Raw genomic sequence first — 24,062 nt, forward strand, 5'->3', positions numbered from 1 at the left:
GGGGCGGAGCCGGGGCCCCGCCCCCCACTGTGAAGAGCAGGCTTACGTCCCCGCTCCCTTCCCTTCCGCCGCGAGGGGCGCGCAGCCGGAGCGGCACGCCGGCGAGGCTCCGCCCCCTGCGGCAGAGCGTGTGGCGTCACATCCGGCTCCTCTCCCCCTCGGATCCCGGCCGCGAGTTGTGAGGGAGTACCGCGAGTGGCCGCCTCTTCGGAACCATGGTGAGCCTGGCCCCACTGGCCCTGCCCTGCCAGTCCCCGCCGTGTCCTTCTGCCCCACTGCCCCTCTTATCCTCCCAGCGCCGTCGGCTCCCTGTTTCTGGGCCCCGGAGCCTCCGCACATGGTGCGGGCTGTGGCGTGTGGCCTGCGCCCCTTCCGCCGGTGAAGCCTTCCGTGGGGGCTGGCGGCTGGTGGCTGGGGTGGGCCTCCCGGCCCGCGGCCTGCTCTGACACGGCCTCTCCCCAGCCCCAGAACTCCCAGGCCGGGGGCGCACCTCCAGCGGAGAAATTTCTAGTGCCGGGGTGGGCGAGACTGGCCCCGCCTTCCTCGGGCGGAGCCGGAGTGGCGGGGAGGGAGCGGTCCCTCCTCGCCTGGCGCTTGGCCCGTTAGCGGCCTACAACCCTGCCTGCTTTAGTCTTAGTTTAAAACCATCTCTAGTCTTGCTGTTTTTGACCGTCTCTTTAGTGTGTGATTTTTATTACTGGAGCAGTTGTGCATCCAAAATAAAAGGTCGCCTTCCTTATGCAGCGTTTAGAAGCCCCTCCCGCCTCCCCCTTTAATAAATGACTGCCTGGATGATGGAGAACTCCCATTTGTTTGAAAAAGTACAATCCTGTAAATTAATTTTTTTCTTGTCTACCTACTTGTAAGTCTAATGGAAGACATCTAAGTATATGTATTAACAAATACTGGCTTTCGGGTGGGTACTAGACTTAACCCGGGGATCACTTTCTAAATTATATAAATGTCTAACCACTATGCTGGAGACTTGAAACTAATGTAAAATAATACTGAATGTCAGCTCTCTATATAAAAGGCTAATATGCTAAGTGTCCTTCCCTTCCTCCAGGTAGTGACATCACATAGGAACGCCACGCTTCCTCTCCCTAGCGACTAGCCTCCTTGCAGTTTCTTCAGCCCAGGAACACTACTTGCTTTATAGCCAGGTGGAAACACTTCACACTTTAACCCAATGTCTGTGAAGCGTTTTCCCGTGCCTCATCTCATTTGATCCTCACAGAAGTCCTGGAGTAGGTAAATAGGAGACTCAGTGGAATCCTATTTTCTTTTCATTAGCTGGAAAACGGAGACTTAGAAAGCTTAGAAACTTGACCCAACTGAAAAGAAATGGTGGCCCTTGAAAATGGCTTCAGGTTTTCTCACTGCACAGAATATAGTCAAACACTGCTGCAGTTAAATATTTTACCCTTTGTTCTCCCTGCATCATCTGCAATAATAATCTGCTTCATGTTGATATTTATTGCTGTGTTGCTGACAATTACCTGAAAGAGAACTTGGGGTGCTTCCCTGGGCTGGAAAAAGTTTAGCTAAATCAGAAAGCAAGTCTAATTAAGCAAGTTTATTCTATATCAATAAAAGGAAAACTTGACTTTCGCATGCTTGATACATATAAAGCTCTCGCTGGCACCAATTGCACAGGTGTTTCGATCTGTCATTGTTGATTGTGAATTTGGTTGACTCTTCTATTATAGAGAAAGGGCGAAGAGCAATATTAAAACATTTCTTCTAATTAATTTCCTTTTAATGTGCACAAATTCGTGCACTGGGCCACTAGTTGAAATATAAAAGATGAAATTAAAAATATTTTAAAAGAATATTTGTATTCAAACTGATTTTTCTTTGTAGGCGTCCCTTTCTCTTGCACCTGTCAACATCTTCAAGGCTGGCGCTGATGAAGAGAGAGCAGAGACAGCTCGTCTGGTAAACCTTGTTATCCTCATTCATTTAAAGATACAGTTGTACTTTTACAATTTTAAGACTAGAATTGATTTTTACAATCTCTTTGATCTTTATTCCAGTCTTCCTTTATTGGTGCCATTGCTATTGGAGACTTGGTAAAGAGCACTTTGGGACCCAAAGGCATGGTGAGAAAAACAGGGAATTTTTATGTTTTGATATTGTTTTAGAGCCCTTAGTGGAAATATACATAGTAAATAACATTTTTTAATCTCTCAACTTTAACTCTTAATTATACACATAAGACATGGATATATTCTTTTTACTAAAAATCAAAACAGTAGTCATATGGCTGAAGTCCCATTTGTCCTACCTTCCATCCCAACCGCAGTTACCACTAGGATGTAAATCTTCCCAGTATTTTTGTTCATTTATGTAAATATATGTGTATCTTATGTATTGTGTATTTTCTTAGACTCGCAAGGTAATACTTTTTTATCATAGATATTATTTATATGTAGTTTTTCTGCAGCTTGTTTTGTTAAAATTCTGACTCTTTAAGTGTCAAATGGTATTTGGCATCTTGATTAGTTTATAGTTTACATTTTTTACTGTACTGAGTGATAGTTTGTTTCCATTGTTTTGGCTATTACAGTGCTGAAATAACCTTGTTCCTATCTCCCTTGTTCTTCTAGTGTTTTTAGGGGTAGAGACTAAGGTTTGTTTGTGGGGTGTATGCATTGAAAAAATTTGAATGGATACTGTCAAATAGCCTTCTAGGATATTTACCCATTAGCAGTATATGAGGGTATTGATTGACCCATGCAGTGTTGAAGATGTAATTAGATCTTAACTTGAGCCAAATATGTTCCTTTTAGGACAAAATTCTTTTAAGCAGTGGACGAGAAGCCTCTCTTATGGTGACCAATGATGGTGCAACTATTCTCAAAAACATTGGTGTTGATAACCCAGCAGCTAAAGTTTTAGTTGGTGAGTCTGAAGATGATTCTGATTTGTTAACATTTCGAAACAAAATTTTTGCTTTAGAGAAACATCAATTTGTTGTTCCACTTACCGTTGCATTCATTAGTTAATCCTTACATGTGCACTGACTGTGGATTGAACCTGCAGCCTTGCTTTATAGGGATGATGCTCTAACCAACCGAGTTACCTGGCCAGGGCTTGAAATAAATTTTAAATAGGCTATGTTGACTACTTTCAATGAACTGTTGTCCACTTTTTATTTTTTTTATTTTTATTTTTTTTAAATACATTTTATTGGTTTTTTACAGAGAGGAAGGGAGAGGGATAGAGAGCTAGAAACATCGACCAGCTGCCTCCTGCACACTCCCTACCGGGGATGTGCCGCAACCAAGGTACATGCCCTTGACCGGAATAGAACCTGGGACCTTTCAGTCCTCAGGCTGACGCTCTATCCACTGAGCCAAACCTGTTTCAGCTGTTATCCACTTTTTAATTATTGTCATTATTAAAATAAAAGCTTCTGGAGTGTCATTAATTATTGATTGTAAAAGTATTGCATTTCAGACTGAAAAGTTCCAAAGAATTTATCAGGTTAGGAGACCTAGTTAAGTGAGACTTGGATTGGTAGTGGGTATTTTTGGAGGATTAGCTAAGCTACAGAGAAGTAATTTAAAAGTCAGAATCAAATATAAGTGAGTTAATAACTTTTTTTTCTAGATATGTCACGGGTTCAGGATGATGAAGTTGGTGATGGCACTACCTCTGTTACTGTTTTAGCAGCAGAATTACTAAGGGTAAGACTATCTGAGCAACTTTAATGTCATTTTACTAACTTTTTTTTGCTTCTGTGGTTTTGAATGTCAGAAATAATCAAGTCCTTACATCCTAAATTTTTACTATTGACAAGTATTTTTCACTGTTTATTAATAGGAAGCAGAATCTTTAATTGCAAAAAAGATTCATCCTCAGACCATCATTGCGGGTTGGAGAGAAGCCACAAAGGCAGCAAGACAGGCTTTGTTGAATTCTGCAGTTGATCATGGGTTGGTATACCAAAATATTACTGTTTTAAACATTCAACATTCTGTCCAAACTATGCTTCATGCACGAAGTCTAGAGAACAAGGAAAGCATACACAAACATGATCCTGCTGCTTCATCCTGCCCCAGCCAAAAACCCCACATTTACCCTCCATAGATGGCCACTAAAGTTAAAGTTTGGGTTTTTATTTTTTGCCTAATCAGAGGTAAAACAAATAATAGCATTGTGTAGAGGGGTATTAGTATTAGCCTCTTTAACACAGTTGAATAACAACCAGATTTGTGGGTATCAGTATTCTACACAACATTTTTAATCGAGGTATGTATTTGACTGTATACTACAGTATAATTTACCTATCTATAGTTGGAGTTTAGGGGTAGATACCAAGGTTTGCTTGGGTGTGTGCATTGGAAAAATTTGAATGGATACTGCCAAATAGCCATCCAGGATATTTACCCATTAGCAGTATAAGAGGTATTGATTGACCCATGCAGTGTTAACTTTTATGCTGTGACAAACTTGTTACCAAGAAAATACTCCAGGAAGTATTGCTGGGTTCAAAGATAATGTGTGTGGTTGTTTTTCTTTTTTTAAATATGTTTTTATTAACTTCAGAGAGGAAGGGAGAGGGAGAGAGATAGAAACAATGATGAGAGAGAATCATCGATTGACTGCCTCCTTCATACCCCCTACTGGGGATTGAGCCCAAAACCAGGGCATGTGTCCTGACCAGGAGTCGAACTGTGACCTGGTTCATGGGTCGATGCTCAGCCACTGAGCAACATTAGCCAGCAAATGTGCGTGTTTTAATTTACAAGTAATCGTCCAGAAAAAAAATTTATTTACATTTCCACTGCCTGTATAACAGCACCTGTTTTTCCATGTTCTTGACAACATTTGGTATGCTTTTGTGTGCTTGTTTCTTTTTTAGTAGTTTGCCAGTTTAGTGGGGAAAATAGTATTCTTTAATTTGCATTTCTTGCTTATTGGTGTGGTTTAATTCTTATCACGTGAGCCCTGACTGGTTGGGATGAAATTGACAGGCATGTATCCGCATAAATTTTGCAAAGTAAATTAGGGTTGATATCTCTGAAGAAGCACTTAAGAATGAAGAAGCAATTTAAGCATTTCATTTGAAAAAAGTCATGAGCTTTTTTGTTTGGTGGTTTTGTAGTTCTGATGAAGATAAATTCCGCCAAGATTTAATGAACATTGCAGGAACGACATTATCCTCAAAACTTCTTACTCATCACAAAGATCACTTTACTAAGTTAGCTGTACAAGCTGTTCTCAGATTGAAAGGCTCTGGTAATCTGGAGGCAATTCATGTCATCAAGAAGCTAGGAGGAAGTCTGGTGGATTCCTATTTAGATGAAGGTATGTATGTATATATGTTAAATGTGGGAAAAGAAGCTCTGATGGGAGGTTGAAGGCTAAATACTGTGAATCCTGTTTTTAGCTAGTCAGGATGAGTGACTGTACAAAGCCAGAAAACCTGTCTTTAAGGACAAAAATTATATTGCAACCATTTTTGTCATTTCAATTCGTTTGTTAAATTGACAGTGTCCTTCATCTCATACCATGTCAGCATTTCTTTGATAATATCCAGATTTTACTTTATACCATGAAGATATTTTCAGTCTCTAGTAAAGAGAAATTACAGTTTTACTAAGTCAGCTGTTTTCAAATGGTGCATTTTCCAGGACTACATGGGTTCTTAGGAAGGGTCTGGGTTAATAAGTCAAATCATTTTTTAGTTGGCAGGTGTTGAGGATATAGTTCTTGGTGTTCTCAGAGTGATAAATGAGTCTTAGCAAGTACTATTTCCCTATACTGGTGTATTTTGTTCATAAAGTAGGAATTTTCCAAGTACTTTTACCATTGTGTTTACTTCATAAGCTGGCCTGTAGAAAGTGGAGTAGGCATTATCTTTTATAGAGAAGGAAAAGGGAGTAAGTTGTACTTTTCAATTTCTGCTTTACCAGTGATTTAGCTTCCAGGTATTGCTGCATGTCATTTTTATCTTCCATAGGGAGTAATAATTATGAAAATATTCTTGGTTTAATTTATGTGCAAGGGCTCTATCATTTCTAATAGGGACTGGTGGTGGGGAAAGATAAAAACAAAGATAGCTACCATTCTTTGATTGTCTGCTCTGTGCCAGGCATTCTAATAGGAATTTTACTTAAAATCTCATTTCTTACGATAGTGAGAATTAGGTTCAGCTTAATAGAGCAGAAAACTCAAGGTGATAATGGATTAATAAGATAAAAGTTACATATACTTCTGAAAGAAGCCTGAAGAGAGAGGCTGTGTTCTTATGATAGTTCTAAATCAACAGAGTCCTATGCTGGTAACTAATAATCTATGCCATTGATTATATTCCCGTTTTACAGATGAGTAAAGTTGAATAAGTTGTCTAAGGTTGCATACATAGCCTATATGCAGCAGGGGTATGATTGGGACTAGGTTTGTCAGACTCCATTGTCTGTGGCTTTTTCATTTTATCATCAGCCTCAGTTCTTTATGTATCTCAGTAATTTCTAGCAGTATGTTGTGTATCTAAATATTCACAACTTGTTTTCTTTTGTGTTTGTTTTAAGCTAATAATAGTGGACTTAATACTTTTACATTGCAACCCACATTCCTGTGTATGTAGTGTACTGTACATCTGATATAAGTTTCAAAATACTGTGTTTACTAGGACTCTTAATACTTGTGCCGTACTCTAAAATTTTTCCATTTCATATAGTGTTTTTTTAAATGACCTACCAAATTGATTTTTTGTGATCAATGTTCTAGTGCAGTGGTCGGCAAACCGCGGCTCGCGAGCCACATGCGGCTCTTTGGCCCCTTGAGTGTGGCTCTTCCACAAAATACCACTGCCTGGGCGAGTCTATTTTGAAGAAGTGGCGTTAGAAGAAGTTTAAGTTTAAAAAATTTGGCTCTCAAAAGAAATTTCAGTCGTCGTACTGTTGATATTTGGCTCTGTTGACTAATGAGTTTGCCTACCACTGTTCTAGTGGAATGCTTTATAGGGTCTAGGAGCTTAGACTTAGTTTAAGTATTAAAGTCTTAAATTAGACTTAAATGCATTCTTTGAAAGCAATTTGATAAAGCAGACAACTTTGTAAGAGTTATTAACCTTGAAGTATTTTACTGTCCTTATATTATAGGCTTTCTGTTGGATAAAAAAATTGGAGTAAATCAACCAAAGCGAATTGAAAATGCTAAAATTCTTATTGCCAATACTGGTATGGATACAGACAAAATAAAGGTATGTTTACATTTCTTGAAACTAGTAGCTAGCTGCTATAAACTCAGGCTGGGAATCCATTGTACCATAAAGGTTAGACTATATATGAATATATGCACATGTACACTTTTTTTGTTGTGTTTACATAAAATGTATATATGTGCTATGGGACTCTGAAGAGTAATGAAAGTAATGCTATTTTTCTGCTTTCCTCTTAGATATTTGGTTCCCGTGTAAGAGTTGATTCTACAGCAAAGGTAGCTGAAATAGAACAAGCAGAAAAGGAAAAAATGAAGGAGAAAGTTGAACGTATTCTTAAGCATGGGATAAATTGCTTTATTAACAGGTCTGTGCATTCTTGTGCCAACAATATTTGTAACTATCTAAGGAGGGATTTTTTTTCTAAAAAGGCTTATGGAAGTACTTTATATGGAATTAATGATTTATTTAGGAACTGCTTTTTTTCCCCAGATAGAAATATAATTGTACACAAGGCATTTGCATTACAAAGATTTTAGTGATACTTAACTGATTATACTTTACTAAACCTTTTTATGTTAACAGTAACAAAAATAATTTTCTGATTTGGCAGATATGCTATAATTTTGGCTATAGTATACATGTATTTGGAGGAGAGAGTTTTGTATTAAATGATGGGAGTTTGAAGTAGCTAAAAGCATAAGAGATAAAAACATTGAAGAGATGAAAATATTAAGAATTTTTAGGGCTTTTTTAAAAAAACATTTTTATTGATTTCAGAGAGGAAGGGAGAGGGGGAGAGAGAGATAGAAACATCAGTGACGAGAGAGAATCATTGATCTAGAGAGAATCATTGATTGGCTGTCTTCTGCATGCCCCCTACTGGGGATAGAGCCAGTGACCCGCGCATATGCTCTTGACTGGAATCGTAGAACCTGGGACCCTCAGTCTGCAGGCCGACACTATCCACCGAGCCAAACCAGCTAGGGCAGGGCTTTTAATTTGTATGAAAAAATATATGTAAACCTTTTTCATGTATTCTTAATTGTCAGTAATGAAGGCTTTTATGGATTGTTTTGAATGGAGAAAATAGTAAGAGGAACATCACATTTCAGTGAAATGGCTGCAGTTAACTTTGAGAGATAATGTTTAATGAAAAATAATTGTTTAGGCTAAATGTTTGTGGGCTTTTTAAAAGTAAGTTTCTCAACTATGTAATATGTGAATCTGATAAGACATTTTGCCTAACAGTGTATTATACTAATTATAATTTGGCTTTTTTAAAAAAATTTACAAACTTTTAAACAGATGTTCTTTTATTCCTGTTGTAAAAGTAACATATGCTCATTTGGAAAATAGAAATTATAAAGAAGTAACAATCTAGGGTCTTACTCAGAAAGTCTTTCCTTTATAAAAGTTAACTTTTGTGTGTGTCTGTATGTGTGGTAGTCTAATTTCATAAGCTGCAAATTTGTAACTCGCTTTTTAAATCTATATATTTTTACTTAAAATTACAGACTTTCTATAATTTGTAAATTGTGATTTATACAAGCACTCTCCTAGTGGACATTGGATCTCTGGCAAATTTTGTTATTCTATATAAACATTATTACAAATATCTTCATTACATGTTTTAATACCAAATTTTCTTGTTGTAGATTCTTAGGAGTGGAATTAAAGCATGTGAATATTGACATGGTTTTGTTGCATTACTGTTAAATTGCTTTTCAGTTGATACTACCAATAGCAATACAGTGGAACCTCGGTTCTTAAACTTAATTCATTCTGAAAGGTGATTTGTTCTAAAACGGAATAATTTTTTCCCCATTAGAAATAATGTAAATTGAATTAATCCTTAGTTCCAGACTCCCAAATGATTCCTTTTTAACCTGTGTTTTATATAGTACATGTCTAATGTATTGTTTAATATATAAATAACCACTTTTTTAGAAATATATTTTTATTGATTACAGAGAGGAAGGGAGAGATAGAAACATCAATGATGAGAGAGAATCATTGATTGGCTGCCTCCTGCATGCCCCCCCACTGGGGATCGAGCCCGCAACCCGGGCATGTGCCCTTGACTGGACTCGAACCTGGGACCCTTCAGTCCACAGGCCAACGCTCTATCCACCGAGCCAAACCAGCCAGGGCAAATAATCACTTTTTAAAAAAAATTTATGTATCCGCTTCTAGCCTTACATGAATCACTTTTAGCACTCATTCCAGGAGTTTCTTTCAGGAAGTCAGTATGAGGCATCTTCACTTTTTCATATATGGCTGCCTCTGAAATGCTGTCACTGGCTAACTGCTATCCAAATCAACAGTTTTTCTACCTCTTCAATTGCCTGTCATCGTTCTCCCCCCCCCCCCCCCCCCCACACCCTTAGCAACATTAGCACTCTTGATGGCCTCTTTATGTTTTAAAATTGTGCTAATCATAGACTGACCCAGCATCAAAAGCATTCTCTCCTTTGTTGCCTGAGACCTTTTTTTGTCATACTGAAAAGGTTGTCAGGTCAAAGTTTGGTTCCTCAACAAGAAGTTTGGCTTGACAACTTAACACATTTTTTCCCCTGAACAACTTAGTCCAGAATCAAATTGTTCAAGATGGGTGTCGGTCAAGAACAGAGGTTTGACTGTGTAAAGGAACACCTGTTTTTAATACTAGCATGGATGTATTACAATTTGCAAATTATTGTATAGCTGAAGAATGATATCTTCTAATTTGTATTTCTTTGATTTCTGTTGTGAAAATTTTTCCTTTTTGTTTAGTCTAATGTATTTTATCTTAGGAAGTAACAATGTATTTATGTATTTTATTTATAGGCAATTAATTTATAATTATCCTGAACAGCTCTTCGGTGCTGCTGGTGTTATGGCTATTGAACATGCAGATTTTGCAGGTGTAGAACGCCTGGCTCTTGTCACAGGTATGGGGAAAAGTCATTAATTAATTTCTTACAAACATAATAATCATTCTTGGATTTATTGAGTTTTAGTACAGTTGACTCAAACAACACAGGAGCCAACTACCAACCACGGGCAGTCAAAAATCTCATATAACTTGAGTTCGCAAAAACATAATAGTTAGCCCTTCACATCCAACTGCAATGGAAAAAGTTGACCCTTGAATAACATGGGTTTGAGCTGCACATATCCAGTTTTTTAAGTTCACTATAAGTGGACCCACGCAGTTCAAACCTTGTTGTTCAAGAGTTAACTATATATGTAACTCATTGCTGAGAGTACAAAGAAATCTCTTTAAGGTGTTTGGAATATAAACTGTTATTCTGAAATCTGACTTAAACTTTTTGGATATCTTTAGTTTCATTTATTTGTTTGTTTATTCATTTATTTATTTTAAAATTATTGTTGAAAGTTTTACATATGTCTCCTTTTCCCCCCATTGACCTCTACCCACTTGCTCCTGGCCCCATTATTATTTAAAAAATATATATTTTTTTATAGACTTCAGAGAGGAAGGGAGAGAGAAACATTAATGAGGAGAGAGAATCATTGATCTGCTGCCTCCTATTACCCCCCCCCCCCCCACACACACACACACACACACACATACTGGGGATTGAGCCCGTAACCTGGGCATGTGCCCTGATCAACTGGGAATCGAACCATGACCTCCTGGTTCATGGGTCGATGCTCAACCACTGAGCCACGCTTGTCAGCACATTATATTTAATACTAGAGGCCCGATGCACGAAATTTGTGCAAAAGTAGGCCTTATTCTTATTTTTGTTTTGAGAAATTGGGTCATAGGAGTACTGGTCTTCTAGACTGGATTCAGAAGAGAATCTGTATTTAAATTCTGACTTAAAGGTAAATGTTAAAGTTTCAGTTTAACCTTTCAGGTTGTGGGTTGTAGTATGCAGTATGTGTATATAGGTGTGAGGCCAGACTGCTTGGACTTGAATCCTAGCTTTACCTTATTTGTTCAAGCTGTGTAACCTTGGATAAGAAACTAAACATCTCTTTGCCTTAATTTTATCATTTCTAAATAATAATGGAACTTATCTCATTAGATTTGTTACAAAGACTAAACTAGTTCATTTGAGGTGCTTCAAACAGTGGTTCGCAATTTTTAAAAATGTTATCTGTCCATTATTGCTTGTTAAAAAACAAGTTTTAAACCTGTTGTGTATTTAATTACGTTCGTAGGCGGTGAAATTGCCTCTACCTTTGACCACCCAGAACTTGTGAAACTTGGAAGTTGCAAGCTTATTGAGGAGGTCATGATTGGAGAAGACACGCTCATTCACTTTTCTGGGGTAGCCCTTGGTGAGTGATCATGTAGATCCTGGTTTAGGTTCCTAAATCTTTGCTAGACTCTGTTGAAATGAAAAACAAAAAACAAAAACAAAACAGTTATATAGTTACTAGAATATGATGTGTCTTAATTCTTGTGAAGTATGGTATATGTTAATTTTAATCACTTTTGAGGTCAGCCTTATATTATCTTTGGGAACAGTGCATTTTCAACATACTTGTTTTTTAGATAATTTAGAACTGTTATGAACAAGGGTTGCTGGTAGAGAATGTGTAATAGTGGAAGACATATCAGCTTTCAAAACAAAGTAATATAACCACACAAATGATAGAAGGCAAATGTTTATGTTTTATAATTAAATGCTCATTGTGACATAATACTGTTTTTTAACATTAGGTGAGGCTTGCACTATTGTTCTTCGTGGTGCCACTCAACAAATTTTAGATGAAGCAGAAAGATCTTTGCATGATGCTCTTTGTGTTCTTGCACAAACTGTGAAGGATTCTAGAACAGTTTATGGAGGAGGTAAAACATTTTATTTCTTTACTTAAAGTATAGTATAAATTGTAAGTGATTTTTAATGGTTCTTGTAGAAACTATATATTGCCTTTGCACTTAATTTTCAAATGCTTGATATATCTAAGGAAAGTCAGTAATTTAGTGTTTTTGAGACAACTAAGCATATGGTATTTTATTGAATTTTTAATTCATAGGCTGTTCAGAGATGCTGATGGCTCATGCTGTGTCACAGCTTGCCAATAAAACACCAGGTAAAGAAGCTGTTGCAATGGAGTCTTATGCTAAAGCACTGAGAATGGTAAGTTAAAAATAAGAGATCTGAACTTAAATTTTATTGATTTTGATGGTTTTTAATTAAATATCTATATATATAAAAGGCTAAGCGACCATCCGATCGGTAGCTATGACACGCAGTGACCATCAGGGGGCAGATGCTCAACACAGGAGCTGCCAAACTGTGGTGACTTGGCAGCTGCGGTTCTTGGGTGACGCACCCCAGAACCAGAGAGGAGGGAGCCCAGTTCTGGGGTGTGTCCCCCGAGAACCACCCTGGCAATCCAGGATCCCTCGGGATGTCGGAGAGCTGGTTTCAGCCCGATCCCCGCAGGCCAGGCCAAGGGACCCCACCTGCCCGAGGGACCCTGCTCACTCCGCAGACGCCCTTCGAGGTGCGGCTGGCCAGGGAGGGACCACGGGAGGTTGGCTCCAGAGCGTGTCCGGTCTGTCTCACCCAGTCCCGCCCTGCAGGTCACTTTCTAAGTAATTTCCTTTCAGTGTGCACGAATCTGTGCAACGGGGCACTAGTATTTTTATAACTTGGACACAAAATGTTTATTTTCTTGCCTTTAAGAAAAGGAACTGGTTTACACTATTACATTTGATTCTGGCTCTGGCTGGTGTGTTCAGTGGTCAGAGCATCCGCCTGCACATGTTCAGGGCTTGTGCTAGAGGCAACCATTGATGTCTCTCTCTCACAATTGATGTTTCTTTTTCTCTCCCCTTCCCCCCTTCACTCTCTAAACACCAATGGAAAAATATCCTTGGGTGAGGATTAACAAAACAAAAAAATGTGATTCTGGCCCTAGCTGGTTTTGTTCAGTGGATAGAGCGTAGGCCTGCGGACTGAAGGGTCCGGGTTCAATTCCAGTCAAGGGCATGTACCTTGGTTGCAGGTTCCGGACCTGGTCAGGGGCATATGGGAGGCAAGCAATTGATGTGTCTCTAACATCGGTGTTTCTCTCCCTTCCACTCTCTAAAAATCAATGGGAAAAAGATCCTCAAGTGGGAATTAAAAAAACCAAATTTGATTCTGGAGTTTATCCTCTTTGAGTAGTGATTAAAAGGAAGCAGATTTTACAGTGTTATGTATTTTTATTTTATTTTTTCCATTTTTTTATTAAGATATTATATGTGTACATATCTTACCATTGCCGCCCCCCCCACCCCACTCCCATGCATGCCCTCACGCCCCAGTGTTTTGCATCCATTGGTTATGCTTATATGCATGCATACAAGTCCTTCGGTTGATCTCTTATCTCCCCCACCTCTCCCTAACCTTCCCGCTGTAATTTGACAGTCTGTCTGATGCTTTATTGTCTCTGTGTCTGTCTTTTTGTTCATTAGTTTATAATGTTATTTATTATCCATAAATGAGTGAGATCATATGGTATTTTTCTTTCATTGACTGGCTTATTTCACTTAGCATAATGTTCTCCAATTCCATCCAGGTTGCTGCAAATAGTAAGAATTCCTTCTTTTTTATGGCAGCATAGTATTCCATTGTGTAGATGTACCATAGTTTTCTGATCCATCTGCTTACAGGGCACCTAGGCTGTTTCCAAATCTTAGCTATTGTAAATTGTGCTGCTATGAACATAGGGGTGCATATATCCTTTCTGATTGGTATTTCTAGTTTCTTAGGATATATTCCTAGGAGTGGGATTACTGGGTCAAATGGGAGTTCCATTTTCAGTTTTTTTAAGGAAACTCCATACTGTTCTCCACAGTGGCTGCACCAGTCTGTATTCCCACCAGCAGTGCATGAGGGTTCCTTTTTCTCCGCATCCTCGCCAGCACTTGTCGTTTGTTGATTTGTTGATGATAGCCATTCTGACAGGTGTGAGATGGTACCGCATTGTCATTTTGATTTGCATCTCTCAGATAATTAGTGACTTTGAGCATGTTTTCATGTGTCTCTTGGCCTTCCTTCTGTCTTCTTTTGAAAAGATTTAGATCTGTTGCCCATTTTTTTATTGGATCATTTATCTTCCTTTTATTAAGTTGTATAAGCTGCCTGTAGATGTTGGAGATTAAACCTTTATCAGTGATAACATTTGCAAATATGTTCTCCCATACAGTGGGCTTTCTTGTTGTTTTGTTGATGGTTTCTTTTGCTGTAAAAAAGCTTTTTATTTTGATGTAGTCTCATTTGTTTATTTTCTCTTTAGCTTCCATTGCCCTAGGGCAGTATCAGTGAAGAAGTTCTTTTGGCATATGTCTGAGATTTTGCTGCCTGTGGATTCCTCTAGTATTTTTATGGTTTCCCGTCTTATGTTTAAGTCCTGTATTCATTTTGAGTTTATTTTTGTGTATGGTGTAAGTTGGTGATCTAGTTTCATTTTTTTTTGCATGTATCTGTCCAATTTTCCCAACACCATTTATTGAAGAGACTGTCTTGACTCCATTGTATGTTCATGCCTCCTTTGTCAAATATTAATTGAGTATAGTGGTTTGGGTCGATATCTGGATTCTCTATTCTATTCCATTGATCTATGTCTGTTCTTCTGTCAGTACCGTGCTGTTTTGAGAACAGTGGCTTTGTAATACAGCTTGAAATCTGGTATTGAGATCCCTCCTACTTTATTCTTCTTTCTCAGGATTGCCGTGGCTATTTAGGGTCTTTTTTTTATTCCAGATGAATTTTTGGAGAGTTCTTTCTAGGTCTGTGAAGTATGCTGTTGGTATTTTAATGGGGAGTGCATTGAGTCTGTAGATTGCTTTGGGTAGTATGGACATTTTAATGATGTTGATTCTACCAATCCATGAACATGGTATGTTCTTCCATCTGTTTACGTCTTCCTCTATCTCTTTTTTCAGTGTCCTGTAGTTTTCCGTGTATAGGTCTTTTACCTCCTTAGTTAAGTTTATTCCTAGGTATCTTAATTTTTTTGGTGTGATGGTAAATGGGATTGCTTTTTTAGTGTTATGTATTTTTAAAAAGCTGTCCTAGTTAGGCATAAATGTTTTTTGTTTTTGTTGTTGTTAATCTTCACCCAAGGATATTTTTTTGCCCCAACCAGGGCCAGCAATCTAACCTACAACCCAGGTACATGCCCTTGATCAGGAATTGAACCCTTGACCATTTGGTGCTTGGGCTGATACTAACCACAGGACAACACTGGCCAGTGCAGGCATAAATGAATTATACTATAATAGATAGTAACATTTTGTCTTCTCCACTTCATAGTTGCCTACTATTATAGCTGACAACGCAGGCTATGACAGTGCAGATCTGGTAGCACAGCTCCGAGCTGCCCATAGTGAAGGCAATACAACTGCTGGACTGGGTAAGAAATCAGTTGGGACCTTGTAGTTGTTAAGAGTAAATTTTTACCAAGTTCTTTACCTTTTTTAAAAAATGAATTCTCATGGTAACCATATAAAAGAATCCTGTGGCCCTTGTGTAAGCATTACATAATCTAGAAAAATGTTTTACTTCATATTCTTAACACTGCCAAACTTTGTTACTCCGTAAAGGGTATAAATCTAGTTAAAAGACTTGTTTGTTATGACTATTGAAATTAAGTACATAAACAGTACTTACATTCTGAAATAAGTGTGTAAACTTCACGATATCTATTGTAATAAAATCAGCATCAATTCCTAATCTCACAGTAGACTTATTCTGAGACATTCTTGAATGCAGATCTGTGATACATAGATAAAAATGGCCAAAAAGGCAAATTTAATTCAGATAGAAAAATATCCCAACAAACTATCCAGGATGTTATAGGAACAGTCTTAGAGGGTAAGTAATCCTGCCATTGGATAAGAGAGCTGATGAATAATGATCTGTATGAGGTTAGGATTCTCACAAGAATAAAAATATTTGACTTCTAAATTCTCTCTTCCAGTGCTTAAGAATTATGGTAATTAGCAAATTTTCTATAATAATTTTATATATATGTTGTTCAAGATAGGTAGGTGATCTAGTATAAAATTTTGTGTAAAATTTTCATTATTTGACTTAGTAGTTCTCCATTAATACAAATCATCAGTAGTTGATGTTTTGATTTTTTAAAAGGCTTTTCTTGAGTCAAAGACTTGAGTCATTAGGTGCTGTAATTTTATTAATTGTAACAGGATTAATTTTATTTTTTAAAAGTCATTAGTGATGTTTTGACCCTTGTTAAAACCGTAGTTTATTTAGTAAAAACTTTTTCTTCCCAGATATGAAGGAAGGTACTATTGGTGATATGGCAATACTGGGCATAACAGAAAGTTTCCAAGTGAAACGGCAAGTCCTTCTTAGTGCAGCTGAAGCGGCAGAGGTGATTCTGCGTGTGGATAATATCATCAAAGCAGCACCAAGGTATTGGAGCACTTTATAAAACACTTCTTAGAAAAAAATTATTGACATGGAAACAAACAGGTAGCTGCATATATTTGACTAGAGGCCCAGTGCATGACATTCGTGCACTTGGGGGTGGGAGAAGGGATCCCTCAGCCTGGCCTGTACCCTCTCACAGTCCGGGAGCCCTTGGGGGATGTCCTATTGTAGGGAGTGGGCCTAAGCTGGCAGTTGGACATCCTTAGCGCTGTCACAGAAGCGGGAGAGGCTCCCACCACTGCTGCTGTGCTCACCAGCCGTGAGCCTGGTTACTGGCTGAGCAGGGTTCCCCCTGTGGGAGTGCACTGACCACCAGAGGGCAGCTCCTGCGATGAGCGTCTGCCCCCTGATGGTCAGTGCGCATCATAGCATCCGGTTTCAGTCGATTTGCATATTAGCCTTTTATTACATCGGATATGGTAGTTGATAGAAAGTGTAGCCATTTTTGCTTAGATAAAAGAATTATGCAAGTTACTTAAAATGTATAATCACAACACTTAGATTTAAGCCAGAAAAATTTAGGGGAGTAAGGTGTGGTGACACAGGGTAGCTCTCAGGATTGAAAGGACACACAAAGAGCCAGGCGTGGAAAGGTCAAGAACCAGAGAGCTTGGGGGCAGGGGAAGAACTGATATCTTACCATAATGGATCAGTTCCAGTCATTCCTGTCCTGGGCACACTTTTCCATGCCGGCATTTCTTTCTTTCTTTTCTTTCTTTTATTTCCTTTCTTTCCTTTCTTTCCTTCCTTTCTTTTCTTGAACGATGAGTTTCCTATAGTTTCTTTATTTTATTGATTTCAGAGAGGAAGGGAGAGAGAGAGATAGAAACATCAATGATAAGAGAGAATCATTGATCGGCTGCCTCCTGCATGCCCCCCACTGGGGATCAAGCCCGCAACCTGGGCATGTGCCCTTGACTTGGGCTTATGCCCTTGACTTTTCAGTCCGCAGGCCAACGCTCTATCCACTGAACAAAACCCACTAGGGCCATACCAACATTTTTTTAAAAATATATTTTTATTGATTTGAGAAAGAAAGGGAGAGGGAGAAAGAGATAGAAACACCAATGAGGAGAGAGAATCATTGATCGGCTGCCTCCTGTACGCCCCCTACTGGGGTCAAGCCCGTAACCTGGACATGTGCCCTTGACCAGACTCGAACTGGGACCCTTCTGTCCACAGGCCGACACTATCCCCTGAGCCAAACAGGCTAGGGCCATACCAACATTCTTAAGCACATAATGAGCAGAGTTTCTTGCATGTTCTTATATCAGCAGCTTTTCTAAGATGTCAGATTTTTAAAAGTCACATTAAAATGATTAAATGGCAAGAAAATTTTAACTTTTGAATATTTCAGTTAATTTTAGTTACTCTTATTAATAGTTACCAAAATAATTTATTTTTACTTGTTAGTGATGGTTCTGGGAGATGGGAGGGGATGGAAGATGTGAGAGGAATGGGAATTGTGGCTAATTCAAGGTTTTTGTAGGGAGAAATAGAGTTGCTCTTTTCTAAGGTGGCTTTGGGAGTGAAGAAGGGGATTTCAATTTGGGAATTTGAGATGTGTTTTGATAGTTGAGTTGGGTAGTTGATTTTGTAGTTTAGTAGAAAGTTGGAGCTATAGTTATAAATGTAGGAGTTGTCAGCCTATGTGTGTTATTTTAAGCCATTAGACTGGCCCAGTCCCCAAGGGAGTGAATGTAGTTAAAAAAGGAAAGGAGTTTTAAGGACTGAGCACTGAAGAATTCCAGTTTGGAAAGATTCAAACTGGATTCATGATATAATCTCTGCTTTTATATACATTTGAGATTTCCCGTAATACAAAAGGTGGGAATAGTGGGGGGTGCTACTACAGTGGGAGGAAAAATCAAGAGAATGAATATCCAGAAGTCAAGTGAAGAAAGGATTTACTTGACCTATTTGCATCAACTGTCAAAATGATGCAAATAGGTCAAGTAAAATAAGGACTGATAATTGACCTTAAAAATTGGATTTAATGCCTGGCCAGTATTGCTCAGTGGTTGAGTGTTGGCCCATGAACCGGGAGGTCATGGTTCGATTCCTGGTCAGGTTGTAGGTTCCATCCCCAGTACGGGGCAGCCGATTGATATTTCTCATTGATGTGTCTATCTATCCCTCCTTCTCTCACTAAAATCAATTAAAAACGACTAGAAAAAAATTGTGTTTAATAACCATTGGTAATCTTGACAAGTAGTAGTTTTAGTGGAATGGAGGGGGTGGGAAAATAGGAATTGGAGAAAGTGTATATAGGCTGCTTTTTGGAGGAGTCCTGTGAATGGGAGCAGATAAGTGGGATAGTAGCTAGAGATGGTGTATGGGTCTTTATCTTGAAAATTCAGCTTAAGAGGGAGCGATTTCCTAGAGAGGAAATGATGGATGCAGAAAAGGGGAGCTGTCCACTAAGCAGCTGCAAGAAGGAATGGGAGATCAGAGAATTAAGAGCAGGAGTTGGTTTTAGACAGGAGCACAGGGAGTTAATCTGGAGTAATAGGAAGGAAGTTGGGATGCTACTAGGAAATTGTACCTTAAATGCACAAAGTTACAAAGTGACTTTTTTTGTGCAGAACCCTGCATTACTCATTTCATTGACTTCTGTGAGCGGCAACTATCATAATACTATTAGAGGAAGGAAAGAGAATAGTGATTTGGATGTAGAGAGAACAGATGAAATGCTATTTAAATCTACTGTGATGTAGTGGAAAGAGGACTGGAATGAAAAATCTAGAGATTCCCTGCTTCGGGTACTGGGAAGATAGGATAATGAGGAGCACTTCCCTCACCAGTTTCCCATATTTTGAAATGGAAAATTGGTGAGAAGAAGAAGCTGACAGAAAGTTTTTTTGGAAGTAGTGCCGCCAAAGATGATTAAATGCAATTATGATTTTTGTTGTTTTTAACAGAATGATAGCAAAAGGAAACAGTTCTATAATTAAACTTTTCTGATTTGGGTCAAGGTTACATAGCCACACTCTCAGAAATCTTCACAATAATTTAGCTCCCTCCACTACCTTTGAAATACACACTGTAATACCTCACTTGATCAGGTAAAACTGTTTTAGAGGTTTAAGTGTATTAAATCTATTAGAAATTCTGATCTGGGCTGTGGACTTCTCTTTGTACTAGTTAATAACATCCAGAGGACTTATTTTCCTGGTCAGTGCCCTTTAACAGCTGCTTAATAACTTTCTATATTGACATCTTTTAGCATCCTTTAGTCATACTCCCATAAGCTTTGAAGTTGGGTTTATCTCTTTATATGATTCTAGTATGCTATCTATACTCCTTGGGTCTGTATTCATGCTTTTCTGCTTCTCTTACTAGTAACTGTTGTGTTTATTTCTAGAAGCAGTGTTTCTCAAATCCTAGTTCCTTGAACAGGCATTAAGTAAATAATTTCACTAGTACCCCTACCATGCCACCTTCCTGAGCCATTCACTATATGGTTATGAGAGAATAAAAGTTTAATGTGTAAGAGGTACTATTGGCGAGTTACTTGACCCCATCACCACCTTACCTGTTGGATTTATTTTTCTTCAGTAATCCGGAAATTTTCTTCTGGAGGCTCCAAAGCCTTGTCATTTTACAGTTTCTGGTTAAGAATAATTGTCTTTGACTAATTTAGTAAAATTCCCTAACACATAGTAGTTGCAAACATGAATTAACCATTTTCTGGAAAATGACGTATTTGTTTAAGTAGGTTGTTTGGACAAGAAATTAACTGCTAAATTACTATGGACCTTTGTATTTCATAGATTTTGTAAAGTCCTCTTAATAAAATGATAATTGAGGGATGTTAGGTAAAAACATCTTGTAGAAAATTGGGTTATAATGGTCTTAATAATATAAACTTTTGGTTACAATCATGCTTTTCATTCTCACCATTGACTTTTTTCTAAAGTGTATGTTGTGTAATCCTTACAGGAAACGTGTCCCTGATCACCACCCTTGTTAAGCATTCCTATATGCTGTTATGCTCTGGACCAGTTCATAGCCAAGTTTGAAAGACTTCGACTTCTTAAAGAAGACTGTGGAATCGAAGTTGATCTGTGGTTCTTATATCCTTAATTTAGACATTTAGCTGACCTTTTATTTTAACATGGGTCTAACTTATTTGCTGTTCATTCTCCATAAAATTCAGTTGTTTTAAAAGTACATTTCTCATACTGTGCATCAAAATAAAAATTTGAACAATTACTTATGTCTTACCTTTTTTAGTGATTTGTTACTTGTAACTTAATGGGTATGAATGATTGTACTTTCAGTATAGAGTTGTTTCAACTTAACTACTGATTGACCTTAAACATTAATGAAATAGTTACCTTGGGTAATATAAGTCTAAGTCAGATGTGATACACATACGCTAATTTTTTTGTTCTCAGTTACACATAACCTTTATTAACCATTTATTTTTGTTTAGTGAAAATACCTAGTCTTCAGTACTCATTTAATTTTGTGTAGCCTAAGCACTCTCTCTTATGTAGGAAAATTAATGATGGTTTCTGTTACTTCAAGTGGGAAGGAGTCATTTTAAAAGTATATATATTTTTATTGATGTCAGAGAGCAAGGGAGAGGGAGAGAGAGAGAGAAACATCAGTGATGAGAGAATCATCTATTGGCTGCCTCCTGCACGCCCCACACTGGGGATCAAGCTCGGGAACCTTGAAGCCCTTACAGATTTTATTGTCATGGCCCTAGAATACTCCCAAGTTAACAAAATTTTTAAAAATATATTTTTTTATTGATTTTACAGAGAGGGGTAGAGAGTTAGAAACATCAATCAACTGCCTCCTGCACAACCCCTACTGGGGATCAAGCCCTTGGCCGGAATCAAACCTGGGACCCTTGAGTCTGCAGGCTGAAGCTCTGTCCACTGAGCCAAACCCATTAGGACCCAAGTTAACAAGGAGGTGAAGTTCTAACCTAGGCCCTTCTAATTTCTATGAGTTTTAGAATAGAGTTTCTGTTAACTCAAAAACAGAAAATATGGAAACTGATCTTTATTTTCACAAGACTTCTGTAACATGGAAATAGAGATTTGGAATGTACATTAATAATCACTGCATAGGAAATTGTATGTTCAGGATTTTAAAATCTAGTAGCCTTCAGGGTTTTATTTGCAGGAGAATGTGTGCTGATTATTCTCTTTTGAGCTCTCCTTAAGCCAGGGTCCATTCTTGGCCTGCTTGGACGCCATGGGTCTTCCCCAGGATGACTGCTTCACAATTCTCTGTGTGCTGGTTTCCTGTGATTTAACTCAGGAGGCAATGGCAGGAGAAGGAATCACTATTTTCCTCCTGTTCTTACACTTTGTCTCTGGAAGTGGCTGCATCTCTGAGACATACCAGTAATTGCTTCACAGGGCAGCCCCTCTTATGGCTCTCAGCTCTTACTGGATTTGGGTAACATTTCTGTTCCCTTTTCAGTTAGCCGTACAGGTTATGACAGCTGCTGCTGTTGCTCTTGTTTCTGTGTATCAGTATTACAGTATTACCACCTCAGTATTGGTTTTTCCCTCCCTTAATCCTACTCAGTAATAGTTTTGTATTAAAGTCTCCCCATGTGAACCATATGCCGGGGGGGGGGCGGGGGAATGAATTTTTTTGCCAGGACCCTGACTGATAAGAGTTAACAGAATACTCTTTGTATAGAATTATTTTCTAAAGTCTGCCTTGTCTTATACCTAGTGTAGTGTATTAGAACATTCATAGAACAGAAGTGTAAAGAGGACTTAATCTTTTTAAAATTAGAATTACTGCCCTGGTCAGTTTGGCTCAGTGAATAGAGTGTTGGTCCTGGGTTCGATTTTGGTCAAGGGCACATTCCCAGGTTGCGGTCTCGATCCCCAGTGGGGGAGGCATGCAGGAGACATCTCTCATCATTGATGTTTCTCCCTTCCTCTCTGAAATCAATAAAAATATATTAAAAAATAAATAAAATTAGAATTACTATAGAACATTCCAGCTTCTCAATATGAAGAATAAGGCAAACCTGATTTCACAACTTCATTTTTAAATTGTGAGCTATACAGTACATATGGGTATTGAAAAGGTTATATGAATTGACTTAACCCAAGACCCTGAGGATAGTACATACCATGCCTGTGGGCTGGGTGCCTGATAATATCTCCAAAATTCAGGTAACTTGGTAGAATTGTCCTAGGCACTGGAGATTCACAGATAATATCACTTGTTTCCAGTTCAGAGATAGTCCAGGAGGAAAAAACATAAACTTAGTTGTTTTTTAATAGTGTTAATACCCTTTCTATGGTAATGAGATTATAAAGGTGTATGCATGTTTCTTTTACAGTGATAAAAGCCAGAGAGTAAAGTGTCTAGCAGATACACACCCATGTCTTTAGTCCGAGGCCGCCTTCCCCTCAAGACACACAGGGTTTAGTGCCAAGAATAGCCTCATGTTTTCAAGTATAGCAGTTCCTCATATGCTCTTTAATTTTTCATTATGTTGATAAGATGCTGTAGGAACTTAACTCCTGTTTATATCAGCCTGTGGTAAAATTGGTTTTGTTATATGTCCTTTTGCTTAAAGTTGTAGAACCTCTCAATGTTATGTGATGACTTAACTGTACTTTGTTGATATTATTGATTCTAGAATAAATAGGGAAAGGTCAAAGTATATTCATTTAGAAATTTAAAAGTGAAGTCTTTGGTAATTACATCTGTGTTTTCCTATTTAGATAAGCCAGAAGCATTTCACCACATGGCAGTTACATTTTTCATATTCAAGACTACAGATACTGTTGTTGAAAATTTTATTGAAAAAAGAAAAGTTTTCTATGGCATTTATTTTTTTTTCTTCAAGCAAGGAACTATAATAATAGGGTAAATATAAGTATTGTGCTGCATGGCATAAGAATGTGGTATGTAAACATCAACTGTCGCCTGCCAGGCACTTTTCTGTGCACTTTATACACAGTAATTAGTTTAATCCTTGTAGTCCCTGAGTGGTAGGAACTTAACCATTTACTGATGAGAAAACTGAGGTACACAGATGGTAACTGACCAGTAAATGGCAAACATGGGATTGGACCTCAGGTAGTTTGAAGGCCATGCTCTTAATCATCATAACCACACTGCGCTTTTAGTTAAAATTTGAGTCTAGATGACTATTAGGCCACAAGCCCACTTTTTACATTTTAGGACAAAAAAAATTTTTTTGGCTCATTTCCCTAGAATGCATATAAAAGATTTAGTTGGCATCACTCATATTTATGGAAACTAAAATTCTGTACAAACTTCTGGAAGAGATTTTCCTCTGATGCATAATACTTTAAGGTTCAGGACTTTTAAAATCATAAGTAAAGTTATATTTGGTGCTTCAGCATTTTCCGCTCTATAACTTTCTAATTGTGTCAGAATTTCAAGAAAAAGAGTAATGGAAATGGAAATATGCATTTACGTAGTTAATTATTAAAATTGATTGAAACCCTATAGTG

At 38.1% G+C, this 24,062-nt stretch overlaps 1 protein-coding gene across 1 annotated transcript; it reads left to right on the forward strand.

The window, feature by feature from the left end:
* The first annotated feature begins 68 nt into the window (after positions 1–68).
* CCT2 (chaperonin containing TCP1 subunit 2) lies at positions 69–24,062 on the forward strand. Its single transcript, XM_079775642.1, has 16 exons — positions 69–218; positions 1,864–1,938; positions 2,037–2,102; positions 2,793–2,904; positions 3,616–3,692; positions 3,829–3,941; positions 5,114–5,316; positions 7,116–7,216; positions 7,414–7,541; positions 10,004–10,107; positions 11,351–11,470; positions 11,856–11,984; positions 12,173–12,276; positions 15,445–15,544; positions 16,428–16,569; positions 20,530–24,062. Exons 1-16 carry the CDS (start codon positions 216–218, stop codon positions 20,558–20,560), a joined length of 1,608 nt encoding a protein of 535 aa, XP_079631768.1. The 5' UTR covers positions 69–215; the 3' UTR covers positions 20,561–24,062.

The sequence above is a fragment of the Cnephaeus nilssonii genome (assembly GCF_951640355.1).
Source record: "Cnephaeus nilssonii genome assembly, chromosome: 6".
Taxonomy (NCBI): Eukaryota; Metazoa; Chordata; class Mammalia; order Chiroptera; family Vespertilionidae; genus Cnephaeus; species Cnephaeus nilssonii.

What these genes read in the sequence shown, in the direction of transcription:
- CCT2 (XM_079775642.1), top strand. An exon ending in AGCAGCTAAAGTTTTAGTTG is followed by an intron (nt 2,905 to 3,615) that starts GTGAGTCTGAAG and finishes TTTTTTTTCTAG; the next exon opens with ATATGTCACGGGTTCAGGAT. An exon ending in AATTCTGCAGTTGATCATGG is followed by an intron (nt 3,942 to 5,113) that starts GTTGGTATACCA and finishes GTGGTTTTGTAG; the next exon opens with TTCTGATGAAGATAAATTCC.